We start from the raw sequence: 26,100 nt of genomic DNA, 5'->3' as shown, positions 1-26,100 counted from the left end.
GATAAAAAGACTTAGGTTATTCTGCTTGTTTCATCTAGTTGAATTAACTATCTGAATTCATCTCACTTATGTTAAAGAGCTCGTTTTGTGATGTATAAGATTGTGCAGATCATAGTATGCCATGGTCAGAATTTCTTTCTCTCATAACATTGCTTTTATTTGTTAGCTTTCCTATAGAGCCCGTGAAATATTCACAAAATTCTTGTGTAGCAAAGCTACCACACCGGTTAACATCGATAGCCAGGCACAGTTGGCTGATGATATTCTCAACGCACCACATCCAGACATGTTCAAGGAACAACAGCTGCAGGTAATTTCTTTTCCCAGCTTTTGCCAGAGTGAATCCAGGGCTGGTGGGACCCTTCCTGTTAAAGCATGCATGGGCACGGATTGTATTGACAGGAGAGCGGCTGATAAGCTGTTGTTGGTTAAATATGGTACCCTTTCTCAACACCTCAAGTAGCTCCTGCCTTTACAAAGGAGGTGAGAATCAGAGGAAATCCCTGATAATTTCAGAGGTTCTGGGAAGGGAGAAAAATTAACAAACATAATTTTATTCCATATTAACCTTCTGCTGCATAATAGAAAGAGCACTGCTCCCAGTCAGGGTACTTGGGCTCAGTTCCTACCTATACTTGTGTGACCTTGGAAAAGTCACTTAACCCAGTGCCTTACCCAATGCTTCTAGAGCTTAGCACAGTGCCTGTTACATAGCAGGTGCTTAATAAATCCTAGCTGACCAGCTGGACCTCAGTTTCTTTATCTGTAAAATGAAAGGGATTGGACTTAAGGCTTTTGAGGTCTATGATTCTATGATCTTAAGTATTCTTATCTATACACACATACATACTTATTATGTATACCGTGTAATGTATATAAGTACATGCTGCATACGAAATTATTTTTCTTAGTGAAAGAAATAAACCTTGTGGTCCACATTGGAAAGACATGCAGTTATATAAATAGCCTATTGAATTAGCCCTTTAGTAATATACCTTTGATAGGCTCTGCAAATGAACAGTGAGCTAAGGCCAGAATTGAATAGGAGGAGGAGATTGGCCTATATACCATTTGGAAAACTGCATGCTAATTTCAATGACGCCAAGTTCTTTGTCACAGAGTGAATGGCCACAGATGGATAATGCATTTTGCATTGCATTGCAGTATAACCCTGAAATATTAGGAGGACCAGATATTGGATAAATTTTCTTTAGAGGCTTTATGGAAAGTTACAGAATGGAGAGAGGCAGAAGGGTGATGGATAGAAAGTTGGACTTAAGAGCCAGGAATACCTTTCTTCAAGTCCTTGCTTCTAACAGATACGATGTGACCATAAGCAAGTGATTGCTTCTCAATGCCCAAGGCAGCTCTCATAAGACTAAACGACAGATGAGTTGCTGATCTGTGTTAATGGAGGGAGTTTCCACACTAGTCATTTCTCATAGAGATAAAGTCACAGATCCAGACCTGCTCCCCAACCCACTTCCTACCAATTATAAGAAAAAATGGCTGTTACTACCAATAGGTCACATTCACATAGTGCTTTACAGACTTAAGACACAGTGTTCCCAACAATGTTTGCTTAGTCTCACTGGACTCCTCTGGCTTGGGTTCAGCATTAGACTTTAGTTATTGAATAGCAGGTGCAGACCCTACTTTCGGTTTTTTAGGTCTGCTCTGAAACTGTGGTCAGTTTTAGTTTAGGGTCACTGGATGGCCTGGAGCTCTTTATAGTAGGTTTAGGATTCTTGAGTCTAAGAACTGACAGTGTTTGAGAAGCAATTTGTAAATTTGGATCAGCAAGATGGAAAAAGCATTTGGTTAGTCTTAATTTGGGATCTGAACACTTTGAAAGCAGATCTCACTTAGAAATATTCTGGGTTTTTTATGTCTCTTCATATTCAGTAAAGTAAAACTTACAAAAGGTTCTGAGTTGGTGGACTCTTGATAATCTGTTCATTACTGTTGCTGTACTTCTTATCAAAACCTTTCAGTTTTTGAAAGTAGTGAATGAAAGGGCAGTTTTTAAAAGTGTTAAGTGACTGGGCAAATGGCTTTAGACAAAAATGTAAATGCTAGAAGAGTTTTAGGAGGCCTTGACATTTGGGAGGAAGGTAGAACAAAAACACTGTCCTCAGAAATGGGGTTGATTGACATGTACTACTCACCCACTCAACATTTTAACTGTAGGTCTAAGTAATGCATTTTAGACTTCATGTACACATATGTTCCACTGTGTTTACTTTTCAGATTTTTAACTTGATGAAGTTTGATAGTTACACTCGTTTTCTGAAATCCCAGCTCTATCAAGAATGTATTTTGGCAGAAGTAGAAGGTCGCTCTCTACCTGATTCACAACAAGTCCCAAGTAGTCCTGCCTCTAAACACAGCATCAGTTCAGATCGCTCTAATGTCTCAACGCCAAAAAAGGTGCTGCTTATTATACTCATAGTAGGTTTGAGATACAATGTTAGTTTTTTTTTAAAAAAATGAATAACGTAATAAAAACTGAAATGAAAAGCATACTGCAGAAAACGAAATGAATACAAATTTGAATTCAGTTTTCCACATGGAAGAAAATAAGCATATATTAGAAGGTATTAGGCATTCAAATATAGGCAATTTTTGTCCTTATAAAGCAGGTTACATTCCTGGAAAAGGGGCTGTAAATTTATTTTCCTTTAGAAACAGTGTTCTAATAGGAGGTTATGTTCTGATCAGAGCCTTGATGGCTATCTTTTTAATTCAAATGACCCAGCCCTGGACAACATCACATTTGCTTCTCTTTTTCTGTTGTTCAGAATCATAAAATTCACTTCAATTCAGTAAAGACATATTAAACCCTATATGCTGAAAAAAAAATTGTGCTGCTTGGATCCACTACAAATTAATATTATCTGACTTCAGCTGGGTCTTTGGGTTCATTCCTCATCTTACTTGGCTCTCGTTGCTTGTTGACTGAACTCCCGAACAGTTACTCAGACCATTCTCCTCTCCTCAAGTGCTCTGCCCACTGCCATCTCTCTCACTTGCATCAGATTTTTTCTTTCCTCCTGCATAAAGCAAGGAGATAAAGGCCATCCAGCATGAACTTCCTCTCTTCTTTCCCTCCTTATTCTGAGGAAGATGTAGCCTTTCTCCTTGCAAAAGCCAGGGCTCTCTAGCTGTGTTCTTGATCCCATTCCCTCCTAACTTCATTAGAACATAGCTTTGTTAATGTTCTCTCTTCCCTCCTATGTCTTCATGCCACCTCCTCCTCTGCCTGGACTACATGCAGCTATTCTTCTTTGCTCAAAAGAAAACAAAACCCAAGACGTTTCTTTTAACCCTGCTGCTACTCCCTCTTCTCTTCACTAAAAACTTCTGAAAAAGTAGCCTCTTTGTTGCCTCTACTTCCTTATCTCTCACTCCCTCCTTAACCTCCCTCCTCCCCATATCCGGTCATTGACTGGGCCCTGTGGATTTTCTGTCCTGACCCTCCTATCTTTCTCCTCCTTAGCATTCCCACGATCAGTGCCCTAGCTCAGGCCCTTATTACCTTTCACGGAGGCTATTGTTTACAGCCTCCCAACTGGTTTCCTCACCTTAAATCTCTATTCTTCCCAATCTGTTCCTTCTAATACTATACAACAAACCAGATTAATCTTCTCAGTGTGAAACTCTGATCATGTTCCTCCAGTGCTCAAAAAATCTCCACTGGCATAAAGTCAAGAAACCCTGGGTAAGAGTCATGGGGCCAGATAAAATACAGGATCAGGACCCTGAAACCTTTAGTACACTGGAGGTGGGGGTGGAAAGGGATACACACACACACACACACACACACACACACACACACACATGCGCGCGCGCGCAGAGTACATGTATATGTGGGTGTATTTTGAATATGCATATGCAAACCATCACATATAGAAACATAATACATATCCAAAACATATAACTACATGCATATATGTTTGTATGGGTATGTATATATACACATATAAATGTGTATATATGTATATATGTGTGCATGCGCTACATAAGTATAAACCGTTGGAATATAGAAAAAAAGTCTCGTTTGTTCTCTGTTTGGATCGCCTGTTTTGATTTGTATGATCTTGTTTTCCTCTCTCCTGCCTCTCCAACTCATCCTTCACATAGCTCCCAAAATACTCTCCCTAATGCAAAGGTATGATTAAAAATAGCCTGATATTTAAGGCCCTCTACAGTCTAGCTCCAACCTGCCCATATCTGCATATGTGTTGTATCCTCACTAGAAGCTCTATGCCATTTTTCATCTTTGCAGCCTAGCACTTATCACAGTGTTGTTCATGTTGCAGAAATTTAATAAATGTTTGTTGAATTGAAATAGTTTTTAATATTATCACTGGGAATTTATCCCATACTTTTTTTGTTTGGTACCCAGTATACTTCAACATTTTAATAGCACTGACAGAAGACATATTGTTTTAAAAAGTTTTAAATTTAATGGCAGTTAAGTGGAAAGTCAAAATCAGGAAGATCCCTAAATGAAGAATCAGGAGAAGAGGATGGGGAGAAGAAACGCAAAGGAACCTTTTTTTCCTGGTCAAGGAACAAGAGCACTGGACGGTCCCAGAAAAAGAAGGAACATGGGGATCACTCACAGGGTTGGTATCATTGTCTTTTTTGGCCATATCAATTGATCCATAATTAATTTTGAGGTGTGGGTGACACTGTGATTTTCCACTAAACCACACGAAGCCACAGGTGGCTAAGAGAAGAAAGGAAGTGAGATGATTTAAATATTGTTCCATCTAGATGAGTAAAGGAGCAGATTGGTTTTTTCACTGGCATACATGCATCTAATAGGCAGTCAGCCAAAAACTAAGAATAGTTTCAGATCCTCCTAAAAAAATATAGTGGGTATATGTACATTCTAATTCAACTCTTCACTTCAAGCCCTTGCTAAAAATATATTTGCGTGAGATTTATGTGTGCCTAGACAAAATGTATAGTTTATTTTTCAGATTTTTCCTAGACTTACTATTAGAAGAGACCTTAGGGAAATCTAACTTCTCTGGGATATAGTTCTCTCATTTGTAAAATGATGGGGTCTACATCCCCTTTGAGATCCCTTTGAGCTCAAAAATCTCTGATCCTTTGAATCAGTCTAGCTAGTACCAATAATATGAGACCCTCTCTTGCATCTGTGACCAGTGATTACCAGCTTCAGACACTCCTCTTGTACCTGGGAATTCACTACCTCCTAAATCAACTCATTCCATTGTCAGGCTTGAACTCAAGTTGGCCTCCCTGGGACCTCTAACAGTTGGTCCCAGTTTTGCCTTCTGGTACTAGGCAGAACAAATCTAATCCCAAGTAACAGCACTCTTCAAATACTTGAAGGACACAGTCATGGGCCCCTAAATCTTTTTTGTAAGCTAGAAATCCTTAGTTAACATTTTACTAAAACTAAAGCTGGGAAATTTGAGGTTTTTTTCTCTCCATTCTTTTTCTTTTTCACGAATTCAGGTATAAGAGGGACACTTAATAGATTCCTATGCTAGAAGGAGACATGGATGGGGAGGGGGATGGTGAAGGTGAGACAGGCGGCATCCCAAAATAGGGGATGGGCCAAAGAGAAAGAATGAGTGGGATCTTTGCTAGGCCAAGACAATGAGCAAAACAAAAATTTATACTGGCCGCTGGAAGGTACTACCAAGTACAGTTGTGAAATTTTCTTTGAGGACTGAAAAAAACAGAGGTGGGGGAAATTGCCATAATAATGATAACTCACATTTCTAGAATGCTTTAAGGCTTACACACTGATTTAATCACAACCATGTGAAGTAGAGTCAAGTAGTATTATCCCTACTTTACAGGAGTGAAAACTGACAGTCAGACTCAGAGATTAAGTGAATTACCCAAGGTCACATAGCTAATGCGGCTAGTAACTGGTAGAGCCCTACGTGACCTTTCCACAATAAAGCATAGCTTAAATGAAGATCCTGCCAGAAGGCCAAAGGATAAACTAAAGGACCCAACTCAGTCTCTTAAATTGCCTCTAGGCTAAAATAGAATTATTGTTATTCAGGGGTGATTCTGATGAGTAAGTGTGGTACACTGGGAGCCCAGCTAATAGATCTGAGCTATCTATGCATATGAATGAATTAAATTTTAAAAGTGAGAATGAATTGGAACAAGGCAATTCAGTGTAGATGAGAACTCTGAATTAATTAAGATCAAGGGAATCTGACCCAGCCCTAGCTCTGTCACTAATTTCCTGTATGACTTTGGGCAGGGTGCTTTTTCCACTCTTCATCTCATTTCCCTCATCTATAAAATCAAGGGGGTTGACCTGATAAGTGCTAACCTATCTAGCTCTGACCTTCTGTATTTTATATCTTATGTCTTATGGTCTCTTCCAAACCCCAAATTCCATATTCTGTCATTGCTTCTCACTCTTAATGTTTTACATCTTAACGGCCCTTCCACTGACATAATTTTGATTCTTTAGTACAGAGGTTTTTAACCTTGGGTCCGTGGGACCCTTCCTTGAATGGGAAAAAAAATTATAAATTCATTTCATCATAATTGGTTTCTTTTGTAATCCTATGCATTATATTTTATGCGTTTAAAAACATTGTCCTGAGAAGGGCTCCATAGGTGTCACCAGACTGCCAAAGAGGTCCATGATGCTAGAAAAAGGCTAAGAATGCCCAACTGAAGAGGTTGGGGGTTGAGGGGTGCTCGACACCCCAAAGTACCGACATGCCGGGTCCTGCCGAAAGAATTTGACTCAAGTCTTCTCAGCCAAGGGGAAAGACAAAGTTTATTAAGGGTTTGCCATAACCGGTTGTCTTAAGAAATCCCACCCTTTGTGATGCCTGTTTTCCCAAGCAGGCCAGATTCAATCTACTGAACTAGATTGAATCTGAGCGCCTTCATGGAGGCAAGATTATATACACAAACATTGTAGGAGGGATTGAGGGGTGGTCTGGGATGACTAGAGGAGGGCTTTAGGGAGGGTCTTGAGGAGGAGTCTAAGGAGGACAAGATGAGGTCAGAGTCCAGGAACCAAGAGAATGGGATTAAGGGTGGGAAGAAGCTGAAGGCATGGATATTGATAATATCAGGGTTGGGAAGTAACTGAAGGCATGCATATTGGTAGTAACAATAGAGGGCAAGGCTTAGGTAGAGATTTGGGCCTAATGATAACATAAGGCTTATAGTCTCAGGGGAAGGCCAGATGTAGTTGAAAGATTCAAGGAGAATTCAAGGGGGCTCCCAGAAACTGTGCCCTCATCACAACCAAATAGAGCTCATTGTTAGACTCACTGACTTTGATACTTCAGGGCTGTAGATCACTTTTTCTTAGCTGATTCTTTATTCACTGTAAGATGATAAGATTTTAAAATTAGAAGGAAAACTGGAGATCATCTAACTGTTTACATACTAGAAAACTGAGTCCCACAGAGCTTACGTGATTTCCTCAAAGTCACAGTTAGTGAGCCTGAATTCAAAACCAGCCCCTTGCTCCAATTCTAGTGCATTTTCTGTTACACTACTCCTGGCACATGGCTGATGTTTACCTTTTCTTATCCAATTCTTTCTTTATAGTAGGATTAGAGAATTTAAGAGTTAGAAGAGAAACTACATTTTACAGATGAGAAAACTGAGTCTCAAAGTTCCCCAAGGTCACACAGAGTCAGGAAGCCTGCATCCAAAACCAGTCCTCATTCCACTTGTAGTGTCTGTTCTATCACATCACTCTCAACATATAGAAGGGACTAAATGAAAATTTGTCAATTGATTTATAAATAATTCTATGAAGGAATATTTAAAAGACTAAAGAAAATAAAGTACCCTTAAACACTTTAGAGTTATTCCTAACCTATACAAATGATTACTATTTTCTCTAAAGCTATTAGATGATTTAATATCACTGTTCACTTCAGCAAACCCCTTAACCTCTACCAGGAAGCATTTTGTAAGCTTCTTTTGGAACACTGTATAAATGGAGGAATGAGAACTGTAATTCAGGCTTTTTTCACTAATTCTAACAGGCCTAGACCTCAATTAGTCCAAATTGATGGAGTTTAATGAAAATGCTTTGAAGAAAAAACATTTTGAAAACAAGCTGTTTAGGAAATCTGTCCTTAATGATCAAAAGCACAGGTGTGGAATCTTTAAGGATTATCTACTGTGTTGTTGAGTAACTGCTGTTATTTGGAGGTTAGTGTAAATATAGTTTGAGATCAGAATTCAAAATGGATTCTTGACCTCATTACCCAGTATAATGAATACTCTTAATGTTAGCCCTTGAATATAATTCCCTGGCTTTGTTTATCCCTTCAGAATTGCCTAGGCAAATGAGTAAATTCTTTTATAAGAGTTTTCAGATAGGTCAAGATCTGTAGAGCCCTGACCTCCATAGCTAAGGAAAGTAGAGATTTGGAGAAGTATGCAGATAATTGTGGTTTTGATAGTAAATGGAAATTTCAAAACAAAACTTTTTTGTTGCCGTATTGATTAATAATGCCATCTCTAACTTTCTTTTTCTCCACAAAGATACTCTTCACTCTAATGGTGGATTACATCGACGTGAATCACAAGGTTCCATGTCTTCTGCTGCAAGTCTTGACCTGGTAAATTGTGGCTTTTCAGAAACAAAATGAATTTATCTTTAAATGGTGATAAAATCTTATTTATGAAACTAGTCATTGTCTATGCTATCTTTAGTATCAAAATTCACAGGGATTAAAATTTGTCTTATAACTGTAAAAAAAAAAATACAAAATGCCCCAATTTATTAATGAAAGTTGGTATAATAGAAAAAATTTCTGATTTGGGTGGATGGTTTCTCTTTTATGTGCCAGTTGACAAATATTTATTGAGACTACAAAGTTAGCCCATTAGTCAACAAGCATTTACTATGTGGTGAGCACTAGTGATACAAAGAAAGGCAAAGATAGTCCTTGCCCTCCAGGAACTTACATTCTAATGGGGGAAACAACATGCAGATACCTACATAGGTACAAGACATTTACAGTCAGGCACTGTTGGAAGTAAAAGATACTGTCTCTTCCCTCGAGGGAGAAGGCTAGTTGACATGGGGGATGAACTAGAGTCAGAAACTCCCCACTTCAAATCCAGCCTCACATACATTCTAGCAGTGTGACCTTAGGCAAGTCCGTTCATCTCCTTTAGTCTCGGTTTCCTCATCTGTACAATGAGGGAGTTGATCTATGTGATCTCTGAGGTCTCTTCCAACTCTCAGTCTGGGATCCTGAGATCCCTGTTACCCTCCTTGATAAGTATTGATGTAGCCTATTTGAAGACCTTAAATGAGCTAAAATTTGCTTTCTGGCAGCTTTCCCCCATTACTCCTAGTTACACACTCTGGGGACAAGCAAAACAAGACAGAGCCCTCTTCTGCATGAAAACCTGACAGCTGTGATGTCCACCTAAGTCTTCTCATCTCTAGGAGAAATATCCCAAGTTCCTTCAGCTGATCCCCATAGTGTGGCCTCTAAAATGTCCTAGGAGGAAAATTTTGTCAAACAGGTGCAACTTAATGATCTTTAAGATTCTGTAACTTATCACCTTGATGATATCCTTCTCCTAATATAGCCTAAGATCACAACTTGTACAAAATGTGCCCAAACTGCAGAAGTTCACATGAAAAACCTGAGCATTTCAGGGACTTGCCCATACAGTACAAGTCAGCGATGTCATGTGGCATCCAAAAAGGCCTGGCCTCTTAGCCTTACTTTGGAAATTGACAGTTTGTAGAAAACACTTCCTCAGACTTTAAGGGTTTATAATTTTGGGGGTGTATCTAATCTCCACTGACACAGACTGCAAATGCCCATATCACTCAGGATTTGGTCTTTGAGGGTTGAAGCTAGAAGATGTATTGCTTTATGTGCACACAAACTGGGGATTATCCTCTGGGAGTTCAGCCAGGCCATTCCTGAGATACCCGGCAGGCAGCCTATCACTTGGCAGCACCACTGGCACAGCCTTCAGGAACCCTCCACACCCTGAGGCAGCTTTCAAATAGGGCCTCAGTAAAGTTGTAGACAATTGTCTCAGAGGAAATATTCTCATTCTTATCATCAGTAGCTCACATTTTTGCAGTGTTTCCAGATTACAAAGCACATTCCTCATACCAGCCATGGGAGGTAGGCAGCGCACAATGATGACCCCCATTTTACAGATGATTATACTGAGACACAGAGAGAGGAGATCAGTTTGCAATAACAAGGTGTCACTACTTGTTGGAGTTGGGGTTGAAACCCAGGTCTCTTCTGACTCCATATCCATCACTCTTTCCATTCACTGCACTGAATTTTATTAACTACTGTGACGGAGATCATCAGACTTTACAAAAGGTCAGAAAGGCAGCATTACCTATGGTGACTGGGCCATTATTAAAACTGAATCTCTTCTTGGAGGTTTTCTGTGGAATTTCCATAGGAGATAGGAGGTACTCTTATAGTGGCTCACAACTGAAGTGCAAATCAAGGAAGTTTTACATTTGTAAAATTTATACTGAGAGTTTTTGTGAAGAGAATACAGGATTGTCATTTTGCAGCTTATGAGAATGCTTCTCTGCTTGTGAGTCATGCCATAGGCCTTTACAGCCGGAGGAGGAGTGGGCGTCTACTCAAAGATTTAGTGCACACAGGCCTGCCCCACACAAGAGCTGAGTTTGGAGCTGATAAAGAGTTTTGTGGAACTATCTAGCCATGGTGCACAATATCTGGTGGGGGAGATGCTTACAGCATTTTCTGGAAATCCTTTTGCTGTGATGGGAGTCTCCACTCGAAAATGACACAGTCGTTCCCACCTCTGTGCCTTCGTTTGCACAGTTCACCCCAACAGGAATGTCCTTCCCCCCTCCTCTCTCTGCTTATTTAAGTCTTACCCATCCTTTAGGGCCTAACTCAAGATCTACCTCTTCTAGGAAGGCTTCTCTGATTACTCCAGCCTGTAATGATCTCTCCCTTCTTTTAACATGTAAAGCAGTTATCATCTTTGGCCCTTAATTTTGACTCCTACTCTTATATTGTTTTGTATTATTATGTGGCAGAGTAGTCTTAGAGCAGAGGTGGGAAACCTGCCACCTTGAGGCCACAAGTAGCCTTTTAGGTCCTTGGGTGCCGTCTTTTGACTGAGTCTAGGTTTTACAGAGCAAATCCTTTTATTAAAGGGATTTGTTCTGTGAAGTTTGGATTCAGCACTTGAGGACCTAGAGAGCCACATGTGACCTTGAGGCTGCAGGTTCCCCACCCCGTCTTAGAATAACACCCTTGGCTAGTCACTTAGCCCCTATAACCCAAACTTTCTTCATATATGGAATGGGGAAGATATTACTTGTGCTATCTCCTATTGGGTTGCTGGGAGAAACCTTCAAGTGCTGTAGAAATGGGGGCCATTGTTATTGTCATCCATACCAACATCTAACTGCCTCTGCTGTATATCCTGTCTCCCTAAGACGACAGGAAGCTCCTCAAGGGCAAGAATTTTTATCTTATACTTTCTTTTGCATAGAGTTGATCACACAGTGAGTACTCAATTAAGAATTTGTTGGATAAATCAAAGAGTTGCAACCTGTCACTCCCTGCTTTGGAGAAAGTAATTAAAAGAGACATTTTCTGGTGCCATCTTTATATGTGAAGGATATTAAAATACAGTGTCTCTTGGTTTGGAAGAGGGTTGTTAGGGAGCCAGCCCTCCCCAATAACCTTTTTTTTTTTTGATGAGGCAATCAGAGTTATGTGACTTGCGCAGGGTCACACAGCTAGTAAGTGTAAAGTGTCTGAGGTCGCATTTGAACTCAGGTCCCCTGGACTCCAGGACTAGTACTCTATCCACTGCATCATCTAGCTGCTCCTTCTTCCCCATTAACACTTAAAATTAAAAAATAGTGCTTGTGCTATTGCTTATAAATGCTTGGTAGGCTTTCTGCATGAACGGTACTGTCTAGACTCATTAGACTTCTCTCTTTTAGGTAGATAACTATTTGTTGACAATGAAACAAGTAACTGTGATTATCTAAAATATACTTAAGCTAGATGAGCCCAGTGACATGTTCTCACTGTCTGTTGTGTGAGGTCAAAACACAGTTAATTTCAGATATCAACATTAGAAGGTTGGTCACCAAGTCCTACATTGTTTTGAGCCTGGCCACTCATGGATACCATTCTAGTGTAGAAGGCTTGCTGCCTTCTTTGGTGTGACCATGCCCAGGTAACCATGAACCCTTATAGCAGAGGGTCAAACTGGAGGCCCTGCAAAACTCCCAAGTGCCACCCAATCAGATTAAACTGCAACTGGGAAATGTTTTACAAAATAAAATAACAATATAATACAACATGGATAATATTAACTTCTGGTTTTCCAAGTCTATATGCAGTCACACATCTGTTTTTATTTGAATTGAACACCGCTGCTACCTTAGAGTATCTGTATTAAGCTGTTGAGATAGATAACAATTTGCCTGACTATAAATGTTCTTCAGCTGAGATAACTTATTCACTTTCAGTACTTTATTCGTATTTCTTTCTCTCTCTCAAGTCGGAAACCTGTAGGGTCTCAGTGGCCGAAAGGGACAAGTCATCCAAGCACTGCTGCATAAACCTTCCCGATGGGACATCGTGTGTGGTGGTCGTGAAATCTGGATTCTCAATCAAGGAAATACTATCTGGGCTGTGTGAGAAACATGGCATCAATGTGGCCGCAGTCGATCTTTTTTTAGTAGGAGGGGACAAGGTACTTGGTGTTCACTTGTGATTTTTAAAAGGATCCTAGGCTTATCAGTGGAGTGCAACAGATGGTGATTTATTTATCTTGTTTTAAAAAAAAATTCAAGCAAAATATTTTCTCCATTCTGACTTTGTTCTAACTTTTAATGTCTGACCCTGTTTGCTCAGTACTTCTTATGCAAACAGTGTCTCTTGAAGTAGCCCAGATTATGAGAATTATGTTATGTTGCTTCCTGCAAGCTCCCAAAGCTATTATTAGTTTTAGATGCAAAGATGGTCTATTTTTGAAGCTGTGCTTTTGTTCTCTGCACAGCTGTGCATTCCATTACATATTGTTCAATATTTCAGGGGAAGATACTTGTTCCCACTTTAATTTCGTTTGCTTTTGTTCTTTTCATGTGCCCTGAAGCCGTTAGTGCTACACCAAGACAGCAGCATCTTGGATTCCAGGGACCTACGCTTAGAGAAACGCACTTTGTTCCGGTAAGAGAAGAGAAGAGAAAATAGGTTTCACCTTAGCTGATGTCTCTAAGAGTTATTACAGTTGCCTTTATGACTAAGTGAAAAGTAGGCACTACCTGTGCTCTGTGTGTGGCTACTAAAAAACTAGACAACATAAATGGCAAAGCAATATAATTAAACCACATCTCCCCTCAATGTGCTGTTAGTCATCAAGGGCTGGACAGGAGCTTAAATGAAACCTGTCAAGACTGGCCATGGAACAGAGAGGCATCAGGTGTCGTGGCAGGGCCACATGGGACTGGCGATTCTCCCCATTTTTACCGCTGCTCTGCTCTACTCTGGGGATGACTTCCTTAGAACATATTTGATTAACCAGGGAAGAGCCTGGGAGAGGACTCAGAACAGCAGCCTTGACTTCTTTGTCTTCAAGTGAACCTTTTTTTAGTTTCTTCTTGGTACCATATCCGAGTATGGAAGAAAGAACACTAAATAAGGAAAATCAAGAGAGACCTTGGTTTGGATCCCGATTCTGCCACTTAATATTTGTGGGACCCTACAGAAGTCTGAACTTCAGCATCCTTGGCTGTAAAGTGGGTATAGCAATACCTGGATGCAACCTGCCTAACAGTTCTGGTTTATGAGGAACATAGTGTGCAAACTTTAAAGTGCTATGAGGTACTATTATACCTCTAGGTACCCATTATGTCTCTAGGTCCAAAGAGAAGAATTAGGTTAAATTTTAAAATAATTTAGTTACATAAGTAACTAATTGCTTTTCATGCTAAGTATTATGCATACCATGCGTGAGGCCTTAATATAAATCTGAAAGAAGTCATTTCCAGATTTACCCATTGGGAATTTTTAAAAAAAGTTTTAATGCACATAGTTGAAAGTTAGAAGACATCGGATAATACTAACAGATGACATGGAGCAAATGTCTTAACAAAACACTATTTTTGATGGGAGCAGTCTTTTTTAATGAAGAATTCTATAGATTTAAATGTATTTGATGCAAATAGTTTCTCAGCACATTTCCATCTCTTTCCCCAGGCTTGATCTAGTCCCAATTAATAGGTCAGTGGGACTGAAGGCCAAGCCCACCAAGCCAGTCACCGAAGTGCTGAGGCCTGTGGTGGCCAAGTATGGTTTGAATCTTAGTGACCTTGTGGTGAGACTAGTAAGTATCTTTTAAATTATGCTACATATTCAGCATAACTCGCCTGGTAAATTAAATAAGTAAATTCTGTTCAATGAATTTTTCTAATCTTGGCATTCTCCATTTTTCTTCTAAACGATAATCTTCAGTGTTTGGGAGAAGCCATGATTTTATCAGCATGGGTAATCACTCCTCCAGTGCAGATTGCAACCCCTCTATACCTCGAGAAAGTGTTTCACATATTACTGCGGCCAAGAAAAGTTTACCCTCTGATCATCTGGTGATAAGCCTGTCTGAACTGAGCTAGGCCTGCCTGAGGACAACAGATAAACACTGCATCCGTGGCGGAATCCATATTTGAAGCTTCACCAGCTTGAGAGTCCAAGGTTACCTCCATCTGGGGATGAGGCATTAGGGAGAAAAATAAGAACATGATGTAAAAGATTCTAAAGGCTCTTTTAAGAAGGGTAGACCATTGGTGTTCTCATTTACTTTGGGCAGCATGTAGTAGGCCTTAAAGAAAGAGCCTTAGAGACTGGGCTTCTCATTTCAGTTCTGCAATTTGCTGTGAACTTGGGTAAGCTCCTTATCCTTCAGAGCCTCGGTGTCCTCCTATAAAATCAAGGAATTAGACTAGGTGATCTTTGAAGGTTCTCCCTGGCCCTCCTTGTGCATGGTTATCCAGGATCGTTCACTGCATGGCTTTTATTTCACATGGCTTTGGTTTGTCAGCATTCCTTTGATCCCTCCCACTGCTCAAGCCATCATTGTATTGTGGGTGGCGGGGAAAGGTAGATGACTCATTTTTGTTTTTCACCTGCACAACTATTCTTAAAAAATGTATTTACTTTTAGTTATTCCCAGACTCTTTTCCCACCAGCCTAACCCACTCCATCTGGTACTGAAATGTGTTCCTTCTGTTCATTAGTACGATGGTTTTGAACTCTGGAGTACTTGACAGGATGAAATCATATCTGCAGCCACAGCGAGAGAGGGGTCAGAGTCTGTCTCTTCCTAAGAGAACCATAAGGACTGGTCCTGGATTTCACTGGTCTAGAGAACTCCTGGGTGAGGAGTCTCTCTCTACCAATGTAGGGAGTCACTTTCTTTGCAGGAGGTTTGGGGTCTTCCTGGCTTCAAGGCCAGCTCTCCAGCTACTACTCCATGCTGTCCTAAAGAAAAACATGGAGAAAAACCCAATAGAACTATAGTAAACTTTGGCCAGGTTTAATGAACCATAAATTTCTCTTCCTGTCATAAAATAATGTCTTTGTTATTATTTATCACTCAATGACCACAAATATCTCTTTTTCAAATATTACATTTTACGTACTTTTTAGCCATGAGTTCCTTTGAACTGGTCATAGAATGTCCTCTCTCATTCTTAATATTGTATTTAAATCTGAGTTTAGCATCAACTTCGTGTGCTTTATCACGGCCTAATAGTTTAACATTTGACAGTAGGCATTCATTCTATCTCTGTTGCTCAATGACTGAATATGAAATCATAGAATCATAGATCAGAAAGGAATCTTGAGAGGTGATCATGGCCATTCTACTGCCAAAAACAAGATAAAATCATGGAATCTCAGGATTGGAAAGGACCTCAGAGGTAATTTACTTCAGCCTGCACCTGAACAAGAATCCCAATGTACTACTTGCCAGATATAAGTCGTTCTCTGTTGTTGGGGAACCCCCTGTCTCCCAAAGCAGAACATGCTACTTTTGAAAAGCTCTAATTCTTAGCAAGTTTTCCATTATATCAAGCCTGAATTTGCCTCTTTGGACCCTCTGCTCTTGTTCCTGGTTCTGGAATGATGAAGAATAGTTTACTAGAGAACATTTTGAACTGGTTGCCTCACAGTCTTTTCAAGCCCAACATATCCAAAACAGACCTCACTGTTTTCCCTACAGATCCACCTGTCTTTCTAAGCTTCTCTGTTTCTGCTAGGGACTCGAGCATGCTCCCAGACATGTGGGTTCACAGTCTCACAGTCAGCATTGTTTCCTCACTCTCGCTCATCTCAAACATCCAGTCAATTGCCAAGGTTTATGGATTCTTACTCTGTACTATCTCTTACATCCATCCTCTTGTCTCCATTCTCATGGTCATCTCCCTACTTCAAGGTCGTATCACTTCTTACCTGGAGTATTACAAGAGCCTCCCGATTGGGCTCCTTGCCTCAAATCTCTTCCCTTTTCTAACCCTCCTCACATAGCTGCCAAAGCAACCATGTTGCTTAGACCAGTGATATCAAATTCAAATAGAAATGGGCCGCAAAGCCATATACAAAGATCCCTGAGAGCCTCATATTAACTTAAAAACCCATATGTTACCATTCCCTGTTTTCTGTTTTGCTTTTATTTTATTGAATATTTCTCAATTACATTTTGATCTGGTTTGGTTCACATTCAGGAATGTTGCAGGCCCTTGGGCTTTGATGCCTCTCCCTTATACTATATACATTAGTGAATAATGGGATATGTATACGCACTATGTATTAGAATAAGACATTGGCAAACTACAGACCCAAATTTAGAAACAGCCTTCGCGTAGTTAAAACTAAGTTCTACAAGGTATCTTGATCTGTAAAACTAATTTTTTTTGTGACCATGAAATCTCAATTTAAAATACAATTTAAGCAAGTGTTTTGTTTTTTTTAAAAAGAAACAAACAATGCTACTACATATATACTAGCAAGCACTTAAAACAGTATCTGGTGTATAATAAACATTTAAATGCTCTGTCTGTACCTCAGTCTATTTATCTACTACACAGTAATTGTCTTTCAAATATAATAGTAGGAAGGAAAAATAACCAAATTGATTTTTCAGTTGTGGCATTCCTATAAATTAAAATATTCTATAAATCGATAATAATTTAAGTCCTTGGACTGTCTAGCTGCCACTGGAGTTTTACGTTTCAGATGTCCACTTGCTTGGTGAGAGTTTATTTGTGCTATAAAACAAACTGTGATCTGCCTTTAGAGTGGAGAAAAGGAGCCACTTGATCTTGGCGTTCCTATTTCTAATTTGGATGGACAAAGAGTGATCTTAGAAGAAAAGGATTCCATTAAAGGAAAAGGTAAACACACAGTACAGTGTTTTATTTGCCCACCTGTCCATCTGTTTCACCCTGCCTCTCTGAATGTGCTGATTGGCATCAAATGTGGGTGGTCACTAAGGGACAAGGGGTCTCTCCATAGCTGCACACCCCCAAGAGTTGCATCCTGAATGCAGCTGTAGGAAAGAGGGAAGCCCTCATTGTGGTCTAATGGCCTCTGTGGGCTTAGGAGAGACTACCTTCCTCAAGACTGTTAACATGTTGGTCTGAATATTACTAGTTGCCCTTCCCCCCACCAAACTGGCTTGTGTAAAATGAGTGAGGATTATAATTCTATAATCAGGGACATTTTTCAATGTATATACTACATTTATATTGCTAGTTGTCTGGGAAAATATATATGCATATGCATATAATGTAGATGCATTTTCCCAGAGATTTCAGTTTAGGAGGTTTCCTGTATTCATGTACAGTCTATATTTGGATCAATATGGTACTTTTTGTGGGTACATATGTTATGTGTGCTATGAGTCCAAATGCATTGCATTTCCTAAACCATATCTAGAAAAAAATCATTGCTATACTTATTGCTATTCTTATTTTAATATACTCATGCCTAAGTATTGGTCTGATAACATGCAAATGAAGGTAGCCATTTCTTCCCCAAAAGAAGTCCTGTCTGCTGATCTCATTCATGACAAGAGAAGTACTCTTCAGTATTTGAATACATAAAGCCAGTAGGACACTTTCCCTCTTTATTGTGTGTCCTTTTTTGTACAGGGGGAGGTGGGGAGCACCACTCAAAATAGTTAGCCAAGACACCTCTCCTCTATGGGCCATCATTTCCTCTTCTTTAACATAAGGGATCTGGATTAGAGAATCTCCAAGGTTGTTTCTCACTCCCTCTACCATTCTGTAGTTCCCAGAAGTTTTTATTACATTTATCCCGAAATAGCTCTAAACTTACTACTTCTAACCTTTGGACTTATTTGCCAAGCTGCACTTCCTCGGCCACAAATTATGCATCTTCGACAATAATAAGGTGTTCTAGAAAATAGGAATTTTTATTCTTTTTAATGACCTCTCCATAAAATATATGTCACAGATATAAGAACTTTGAAAAGACAATGTTTAAGAAAAACGTTTGCTTTTAACCTCTCTGCTTAGAGGCTTAACCTCACTTTCAAAGATAACCTACATATAATTTAATTTCAGTGTCTGGATGGGTTCGTGATGTCCCAGATTATAAAGATGTCTCATTATGTTTAGTATTCACAGACAAACAGAAAGGTGCATCAGCCAAACAGAATATAGCTGTAATTCCCAGTTCCAGAAATCACTCCGCCACGGTAATATTTCTCCCCACGTTTGTTCCATGCATTTCCTCATGCTTGTAAGTGTGTCTTTAGAAGTGGAAGCTTTGGGGCACCATGTCAGGCACCACCCCTGGCCACTCCCTTCTAGTGGCCAAGCCTATAAATATACATGTTTCTGTTGACCTCACTAACAAGCTGTGTTTTTCCTTCTCTCTGAAACTGCTTCTCCTCCCAGAATTGGAGAGCCACAATTCTGTTGGGTATTCTTGTCCTTCTTCCCAGAACTGCTCAGTTCATTTCATTTGTAGTCCAGTCCAGTAGTTCAACTTAGAGGTGAACCATCACTCTTTCTTTTCCCATGGTGCTGGTTGTGGCTTAATGAAGCTATGCTTGATACAGTCTCTACATTTTATGGGGTTTAGTCAATGTGTGTAAAATCTATAACTCCACGGTCTGTATTTAAAATATTTCTTGTCTAACAATGTATTCAGTGTTTATTATCATGTATCTGAAATGTAAGTAGTACTTTGACTTTCCTTCTAATACAGGGAGAGGAAAGAACACTAGGCAAGTCTAATTCTATTAAAATAAAAGGAGAAAATGGAAAAAATGCTAGGGATCCCCGGCTTTCAAAGAGAGAAGAATCTATTGCAAAGATTGGGAAAAAAAAATATCAGAAAATTAATTTGGACGAAGCAGAGGGTATGTGAACTTTTTAAAACTTGCACGTGTTTTAGTAAATGCAATAACAGTTTTCAAGCAACATTATTAAAAATCAGTGTTTTTTTAACTATTTGGAAAATTAAATTCCTTTCACTCAAGACTATGCATCTTTCACTGTCATGTTAGCATATTTATACTATTGGTGTAACTTGGAATAGAATAAAACCTCATTAATTTGGATTATTTATCACTGGATTTACTTTAATGAAAAGATATGTGACTCTTTGCATTTAGCAAATATTTATTAAGCAATTGCTGTGTGTAATGCAGTGTGTTAGGAGTGATGTGGATGGTTTCTGCCCTCTAAAAGTTTATACCTAGTAAGTAGAGGAGATAAGACATACACAAATAAATAAAATAGAAATTAGATTACGACAAATGCTTAGGAATACTAATTCTGAGAGCTCAACTAAGGAAGGGATGCCTTCCATCTTGAAAGGAAGCTTTAGGATGTATTTCAGGGGGTGGTGGCATTCGATCTGAATCTTGAAGGAGGGATAAGTTATTGGCAGATGGAGATGGTAGGGGAGGGCATTCCAGCCATAGGGAACAAACTGTGAGCAGAAGTATGGCGGCAGGAGAGACTAACCCATTCTCGAGCTGGTAAGGAATGCAGATTTCCTGAAACATAAAGTATTGAATAGGTGATAGTGGGAGAAAAGGCTGAAAAGCTAGGTTGAAGCCAGATTGTAGAGAGCCTTGCACATGGTAGAAGCTTAAAAAATGTTTGCTGAGTTGAATTGAATGCCAAGCAAAGGATTTTGGAATGAAATCTGTACTACCGTTTAGAAGATACTGAGAGTTTGTGAGCTGTCACAAGTAATCAGGAAGATAAAATATTTTGCAATCAAAGCACTATTTGCATACGGTGTACTCAAATTCCCAAAGAACAGCCCCCTCAACTAGGCTAAATATGCTGCTTGCTATCTTGTTTATTTCATTAATTTGCTTATCTAACCCTTTTTGTCATGGATAGCTCAGACCTAAACTTCTACCCAGTCTAAGTGGGACCCTAAATTGTAAAGTTAGTTGCATCCAAATTAATGAGGTTTTATTATACAGCTTTAAAGCAGTTTTGACTACAGTTTACTTCCCATTGATGTTTGTGGGACTGATAAAGATCTTTGTCTTCTCATGAAAATCACTTTTTTAAAAAAAGCCATATGGTGACCTATGGTTAGCATCAGATCTTTCTGTATTTCCTTTATAGATGAAAGATGCTATTGAAAAGATTAAGGGGAGAAAGAGGTAACTGTCTTTATATAAAACCTCCTTCCCGTCCAAAAAAAAAATGGTACCAAAGAAAAGCAGAAGGATCCTGGGGTCTGATCCCAGCTCAGACAGTGATTTGCTGTCTGACTGTGGCCAAATCATGGTCCCTCTCTGGGCCCCAGTTTCCTCATTTATAACATGAGAGTGGACTCAATGATCTCCTAAGCATTGAAAACTGTCAGAAAGTTACAGCTTTCACTGTAGTTGTAACCAAAGATTTAAATTTAGTTAGCATAGCAGCTAAAAATGTGTCTTGTAACTAACCCTTACTAACTTCGTTGTAAAAATATGACATGTTAACCTCATTCTTTAGTGACTTCCATTCACCAGGTAAGTGGTTTGTGGTATTTTTGTCATACTGAAGTTAAAAATTAGAAAACTTCACTTTGATTGTGTTATGTCCAATGTGCTTGTCAGATTTGTGATTTTTATATTCTAGCAAGACATTTGAAGGGGCTAAAAAGTGTTTAAATGAAACCTTTTGGACATGTACTAGTTTGAGACGAGACAATGGCTTCACTTGTGACCCAAGTTCAATCTTATGCCGTGTGTAAAGGGTGAAAATCCAATCATGGCAGTAGGAAATCACAATTCTGTATTTATTCAAGACGGAAAAAGTGTCCAAAGATGCACTAAGAGCTCCCCCGTACTGGGGAGGAAGGAGAAGGGAACAGAGCCCTCGTTTCTTCTTCTGGCACAGTGTCCCTACATATAAGGGGCCTACATATAAGTAGGGAGTTGGTAGCCTGGACCCTGAACACTGGAGGAAAGGGTGGCATCGAAGGGAATACCTTCCTTCTCTCCCCCCTGCACAGGCAACTTGGTGGCTTCCTTTTAGAAAGATTATTATACTTGAGAGCCAAGAACACTGAAAGGTTGGCCCAGCTCCAGCTCTTCCTGATCATTCATATTTCTGTGAAACCAAATGGTTTTATCAAGGGATACTTTACTTTCATTCCAAAGGTTATGTTTATTAATCTGAGAGTCGCGTTCTGGGTGGGGAGCGTCATTGAGAAGGGGAGAGGTTCCTTGACATTAACCACCCTTTTGTGGGGCTTTTCTGCTATAGAACAATCTCGTTCCTTCTTCTCAGGGACATGGTAGGGCTTGTAGCAATTCTTTATTCCCTTATATGCCAATGGTTCCTCCTTGCTCCCACAGTGTTAAGGATCTCACTCCTTGAGCCCACTCTGGGATTTGTGTTGTAGAGGGATGCCATAGAGCTTTTAGAAAGTCATCTAGGGAAAACAGTGGCTACATCCCTTTGGATAAAAAGGCTAAAGGAGAGAAATTTGAAATAAAATTCCTGGCTTTGCTCTCGAGTTGAAGTTACGCCCTAAGTGTCTAATTTCCGTGGGCTTCTCTTCCAGTTTTTAAATGGAGACACCATTTGGTCAGTGTCTTGGTTTAAGCCTTCAGGTGTTAAAAATGATAAATACTTTTTGAAGAAAGGTAAGGGGCAGCTAGGTGGCTCAGTGAGTAGAACACCAGCCCTGGACACTTGACACACTTACTAGCTGTGTGACCTTGGGCAAGTCACTTAACTCCAATTGCCCTGCCTTCCTCCCTCCAAAAAAAACACATCTTCTTTAAAGGACATCATGACATACCTTTTTTTATCTGGATCACTCTCTAAAGGTTCAGAGGTGTTGATATGATTATGCTAAAATACAAGGATGTTGAGTGACTCTCAGAGTAAACACAGAGAGGTGTTGTGGGAATTAGTGTAAAATGTTATTTAATAATGTATTTTAAAATGTGCCCTGAAACATTGGGAAAAAATTCAGGAGTCTAGATTTTATAAATCTTTGTTTTTAGGTATATGAGTATAGCCATTGTAAACTCTGAAGGCACTCCCGTGTAGGGGAATCTATAGTAGCCTTTAATTGTGAGTGAGTAGTTCTCCAATGTGAAAAGGTCCCCAATTAATATAGCCCTTAATTCTGGAGCACTAGAACTACAGGGCAACAGGTAACTCAGTGGCCTACTGGAAAATAAATTTGGTGATTGTTGACACTGATCAGTGATAAGTTTTCTTTAAAATGGTCAATATGGGTTTTTCTCCCAATAGAGTTTTTTGAGCTCATTTCCAAAGCTCAGAGCAACAGAGCAGATGACCAGCGTGGGCTGCTAAGAAAAGAGGACCTTGTCCTGCCAGATTTTCTTCGTTTACCGCCTTGCACATCAGAACCAACTGCGTCTACTCCTGCAACAACAAAAGGCCTAAACAAGAGAACTGTAAAAAATGGCAACAAGGAGAAGGCCTTGCAACCAAATGGGAAGCTGGAATCTCCTCAAAATGGTAATGAAAGTCCAGTGAAGAGCCCAGGGCCTGCAGAGGGCAGGCCCAGGCCCACTCTGGCTGCTCTCCACAGTCACAGCGTTCCCTTCAGTGCCCCATTGTCTCCAATTCCACACGTCCAGGAAGGAACAGCATCAGCGCAAATATGGAAGAGACAATCCAAGGAACTACATACCGAAGGCATACAAACTATAGATGATGAGAATGTTGCCGACTTAACACTTGTGGGTGAAGGAGATATTAGTAGCCCTAACAGCACTTTATTACCACCTCCTCCAACACCACCATCAGATGTTACGAAACTCACCGAAGCCAACTACTCACCCCCAACTCCTCTGACGGATAAACAGGAAAAACCTGGATATCAGAGATCCGTTTCAGGTATTTCTAGATTTTAATTTTTTCCTCTACACTTACAGCTACTTTACTTTTTCACTGTTGTATCAGTATTCTATATCCATTTTTCAATTTTAGAAGTCCACATTAAGTAACCTTTCTGCACCATACATTTTTGAGTCAGAAGTTTCATTGTGACAGTCTCTTCATCATTAAAATACATTTGATTTATTTTTTAAATGCCTTTTTAAAATAATGAATGCTACGAGGTCTGAAATTGGTAAATAATATATCACTGGGGGATGTAAATTCTGATAATCTTTAATATCATGAAGATTTTGCTAAAAGGATAAAGCCCTTGCTGACCATGAAAGCTGACTCCTGCTCTAAAGAGGGTTTGAATTTCAAATGTAGCCACACCAGTGCTTCTGGTAATAGCTTTTGCCCCACCATTTCTAGAAGTGAAAAATCATTTTAGATTCCTAGATGTCTTGATCTTGCTGTTGGTTTAATTAACAATACCTAACCGTTTAAAAAACAAGAATGAATCATTGCTATTTAAGTGCAGTAGAAACTATTGAAAATTAAAGCATTGGGGAAATTGGATCAAATTGAAATGGTGATGAAAGTCCAGTAAAGAGCCCAGGCCTGCCTAGAGCATGGAATCAAAAAGTGGGGAAGTGAAAAGTTTTATGGTCTAAGACCTGTTTTAAAAAATACTACTTACCACTAGTATATCAAGTAAGAAAAAAATGACATTTAATTTCTAGTACTAGGAATAGGCACAGTTAATGGTATGCATTTGGCTGGAATTCATTTTAAGTTGAGTCAGTTTAAATTTGAAAATTTAAAAAACCTAATTTAGGGCAGTATTTTCCCTAAAATCAGAGTGTGAAATTTGGTGTTGTCCAAAAGTATACAATATGCTTTTGTAGCAAATGCTGTTTCCATGTGCTACAGATGTTCTAAATGGAAGTGTGGCTTGTGGCACGCACATGATTATATCATCCATCTGCATCTAAGCATATTCAGGAAAAAAATTTCCAGAAGCCATATTGATTTTTCACTCTTTCACTGAGTTAATTGTGCCATGGTTTGTCAAACCACCATTTCTTTAATGTAAGATAGCATTAATATTTTTAATATATTTTTACACGGTGATGTCTGTTGTTTCTTTTATGTCTTATCAATGAGATGTAAATACCTTTTGGATTGTTCTATTCTTCTCTGTGGCAATGTGAATGATTTCTTTTTGCTCTATCACATTTATTTCCATAAACTGACGGAAAAGGTCTATGATCAGTTGTGATTGACCTGTAACCCAGGGCTTCCTGCTGCGGACATATGAAGTGCATATTTTCAGTGTATTTTATGTACATATGTATAGATCTGTATCTCCTTTTCAGAATATGTTGTATACCCAAGTGGGTTTTAGTTTTTTCTCTAAGTGCTAATATGAGAACCTTACCCTTGCAGCTTTAGAAATGGAGCATATTTTAATGCATGCATTACATTTCTGTATAATGACTGAACTGTAGCTTTCACCTTTTCTGTTTTCTGCTCTTTGTAGATATCTTTGTGTAGTTTTTACATGTATTTTGTATGTGTTCTTTTGAGAGGAATAAACTCTAGATCTAATTACTCAACTGGTTTTATACTTTTTCTCTTTTTTTATTTGATCATATTCTGCCTTGATAGTAAACTGTAGCTGTCATCTAATTGAAAGCAATGCATAATGTTTCTGTGCGATTAAGTTAAATGTACTTTATGTGATGTTCCGGTACCTTTTTAAATGTTAATGGTACCAATCTAGACATAACATAATCTGCTGTACATGGAAACTAAAAATATTAAACTGAAAACAAAGATCTGTTTTCCTTTGGAAATTGAACAGGTTTGTTGGGAGACCAGTGGGATTGTAATAAAAATGATATATCCTTTGGTATTTGTATGTGAAGTCTGAGGTTTAGGTGTTTACTTGGATTACCCCAAAGCTTTTTTTTAATTGTAATATATTAGATTTAAATACCAGTACACATTGTTAGTAATCTTAGTCATCTAGTCATATAAAAAACCCTATTATTAGTTGGGTCTTCTGGTCTTGCCCTCAAATCTCTTTTCTTATTTGCCCATCTACCTCTTCCCTTGTCAGTTATTTTTCATGCTTCCATAACTCTTCCATCAAATGGGAATTTAGTGAAAAGAAGAAGGGGTCAATGTGAAATCTAAAAGACTTATTATGTATCAGAAGTTTGTATAAGTTAAAGGGAAAGGAAGAGAAAAGGGAGGGAACAAGGTTTTGGATCACCTATATGTTTCATATACCCCTGTTATTTCTTGTCTTGAATAGTGCAAAAAATTGAGAACTGTGCATACTGATGACATGAAAGGCTTGAGCTGAAATGATTCAACAGAGTCCCTTTCAGGGGATCCTCAGGATTTGGCCTCCTGGAATAGAGGGATAGTTTTTAAAATCTGTACTGACCCTAACTTCCTGATCAGTTGTATCAATTGCCAAACTTGAAAGTAGACATATATGAACTCTTGGTCTCTTTGAAATATATACTTATGGGAAAAGTGTTTGTAACTCTTTAAAGTTGTTCAAAGGATCTTTAGCTTTGTGACCAAGAAAGCTCTCAGGTTCAGAATACTTTTGCAAGATTAAATGAATTATATATATTTTTTTGCTTTTCCCAAGGAACAAGTCTGGAGTGAACAGGAAATCATCAGTT

At 39.0% G+C, this 26,100-nt stretch overlaps 1 protein-coding gene across 4 annotated transcripts in view; it reads left to right on the top strand.

Annotated features, from left to right (window-relative positions):
- The window catches only part of RGS12 (regulator of G protein signaling 12), a 211,118-nt gene that overhangs the window by 141,025 nt on the left and 43,993 nt on the right, over window positions 1–26,100 (top strand). For 3 of the 4 annotated variants that reach the window (XM_036764416.1, XM_036764417.1, XM_036764418.1), the window contains 11 exons: window positions 167–310; window positions 2,251–2,430; window positions 4,478–4,631; window positions 8,536–8,612; window positions 12,550–12,744; window positions 13,147–13,220; window positions 14,250–14,376; window positions 17,344–17,440; window positions 18,689–18,768; window positions 19,284–19,437; window positions 22,802–25,014. In XM_036764416.1, the coding sequence (XP_036620311.1) occupies window positions 167–310; window positions 2,251–2,430; window positions 4,478–4,631; window positions 8,536–8,612; window positions 12,550–12,744; window positions 13,147–13,220; window positions 14,250–14,376; window positions 17,344–17,440; window positions 18,689–18,768; window positions 19,284–19,437; window positions 22,802–23,430 (1,911 nt within the window). In that variant the 3' untranslated portion in view covers window positions 23,431–25,014. Of the gene's footprint in view, window positions 1–166; window positions 311–2,250; window positions 2,431–4,477; window positions 4,632–8,535; window positions 8,613–12,549; window positions 12,745–13,146; window positions 13,221–14,249; window positions 14,377–17,343; window positions 17,441–18,688; window positions 18,769–19,283; window positions 19,438–22,801; window positions 25,015–26,100 lie in introns of those variants that run through there. The other variant, XM_036764419.1, reaches the window with a different exon arrangement.

Source organism: Trichosurus vulpecula, chromosome 6 (genome assembly GCF_011100635.1).
Source record: "Trichosurus vulpecula isolate mTriVul1 chromosome 6, mTriVul1.pri, whole genome shotgun sequence".
Classification (NCBI taxonomy): Eukaryota; Metazoa; Chordata; class Mammalia; order Diprotodontia; family Phalangeridae; genus Trichosurus; species Trichosurus vulpecula.
Note: the sequence above shows the minus strand (reverse complement) of the source record. Positions and strands in the feature narration are given on the sequence as shown.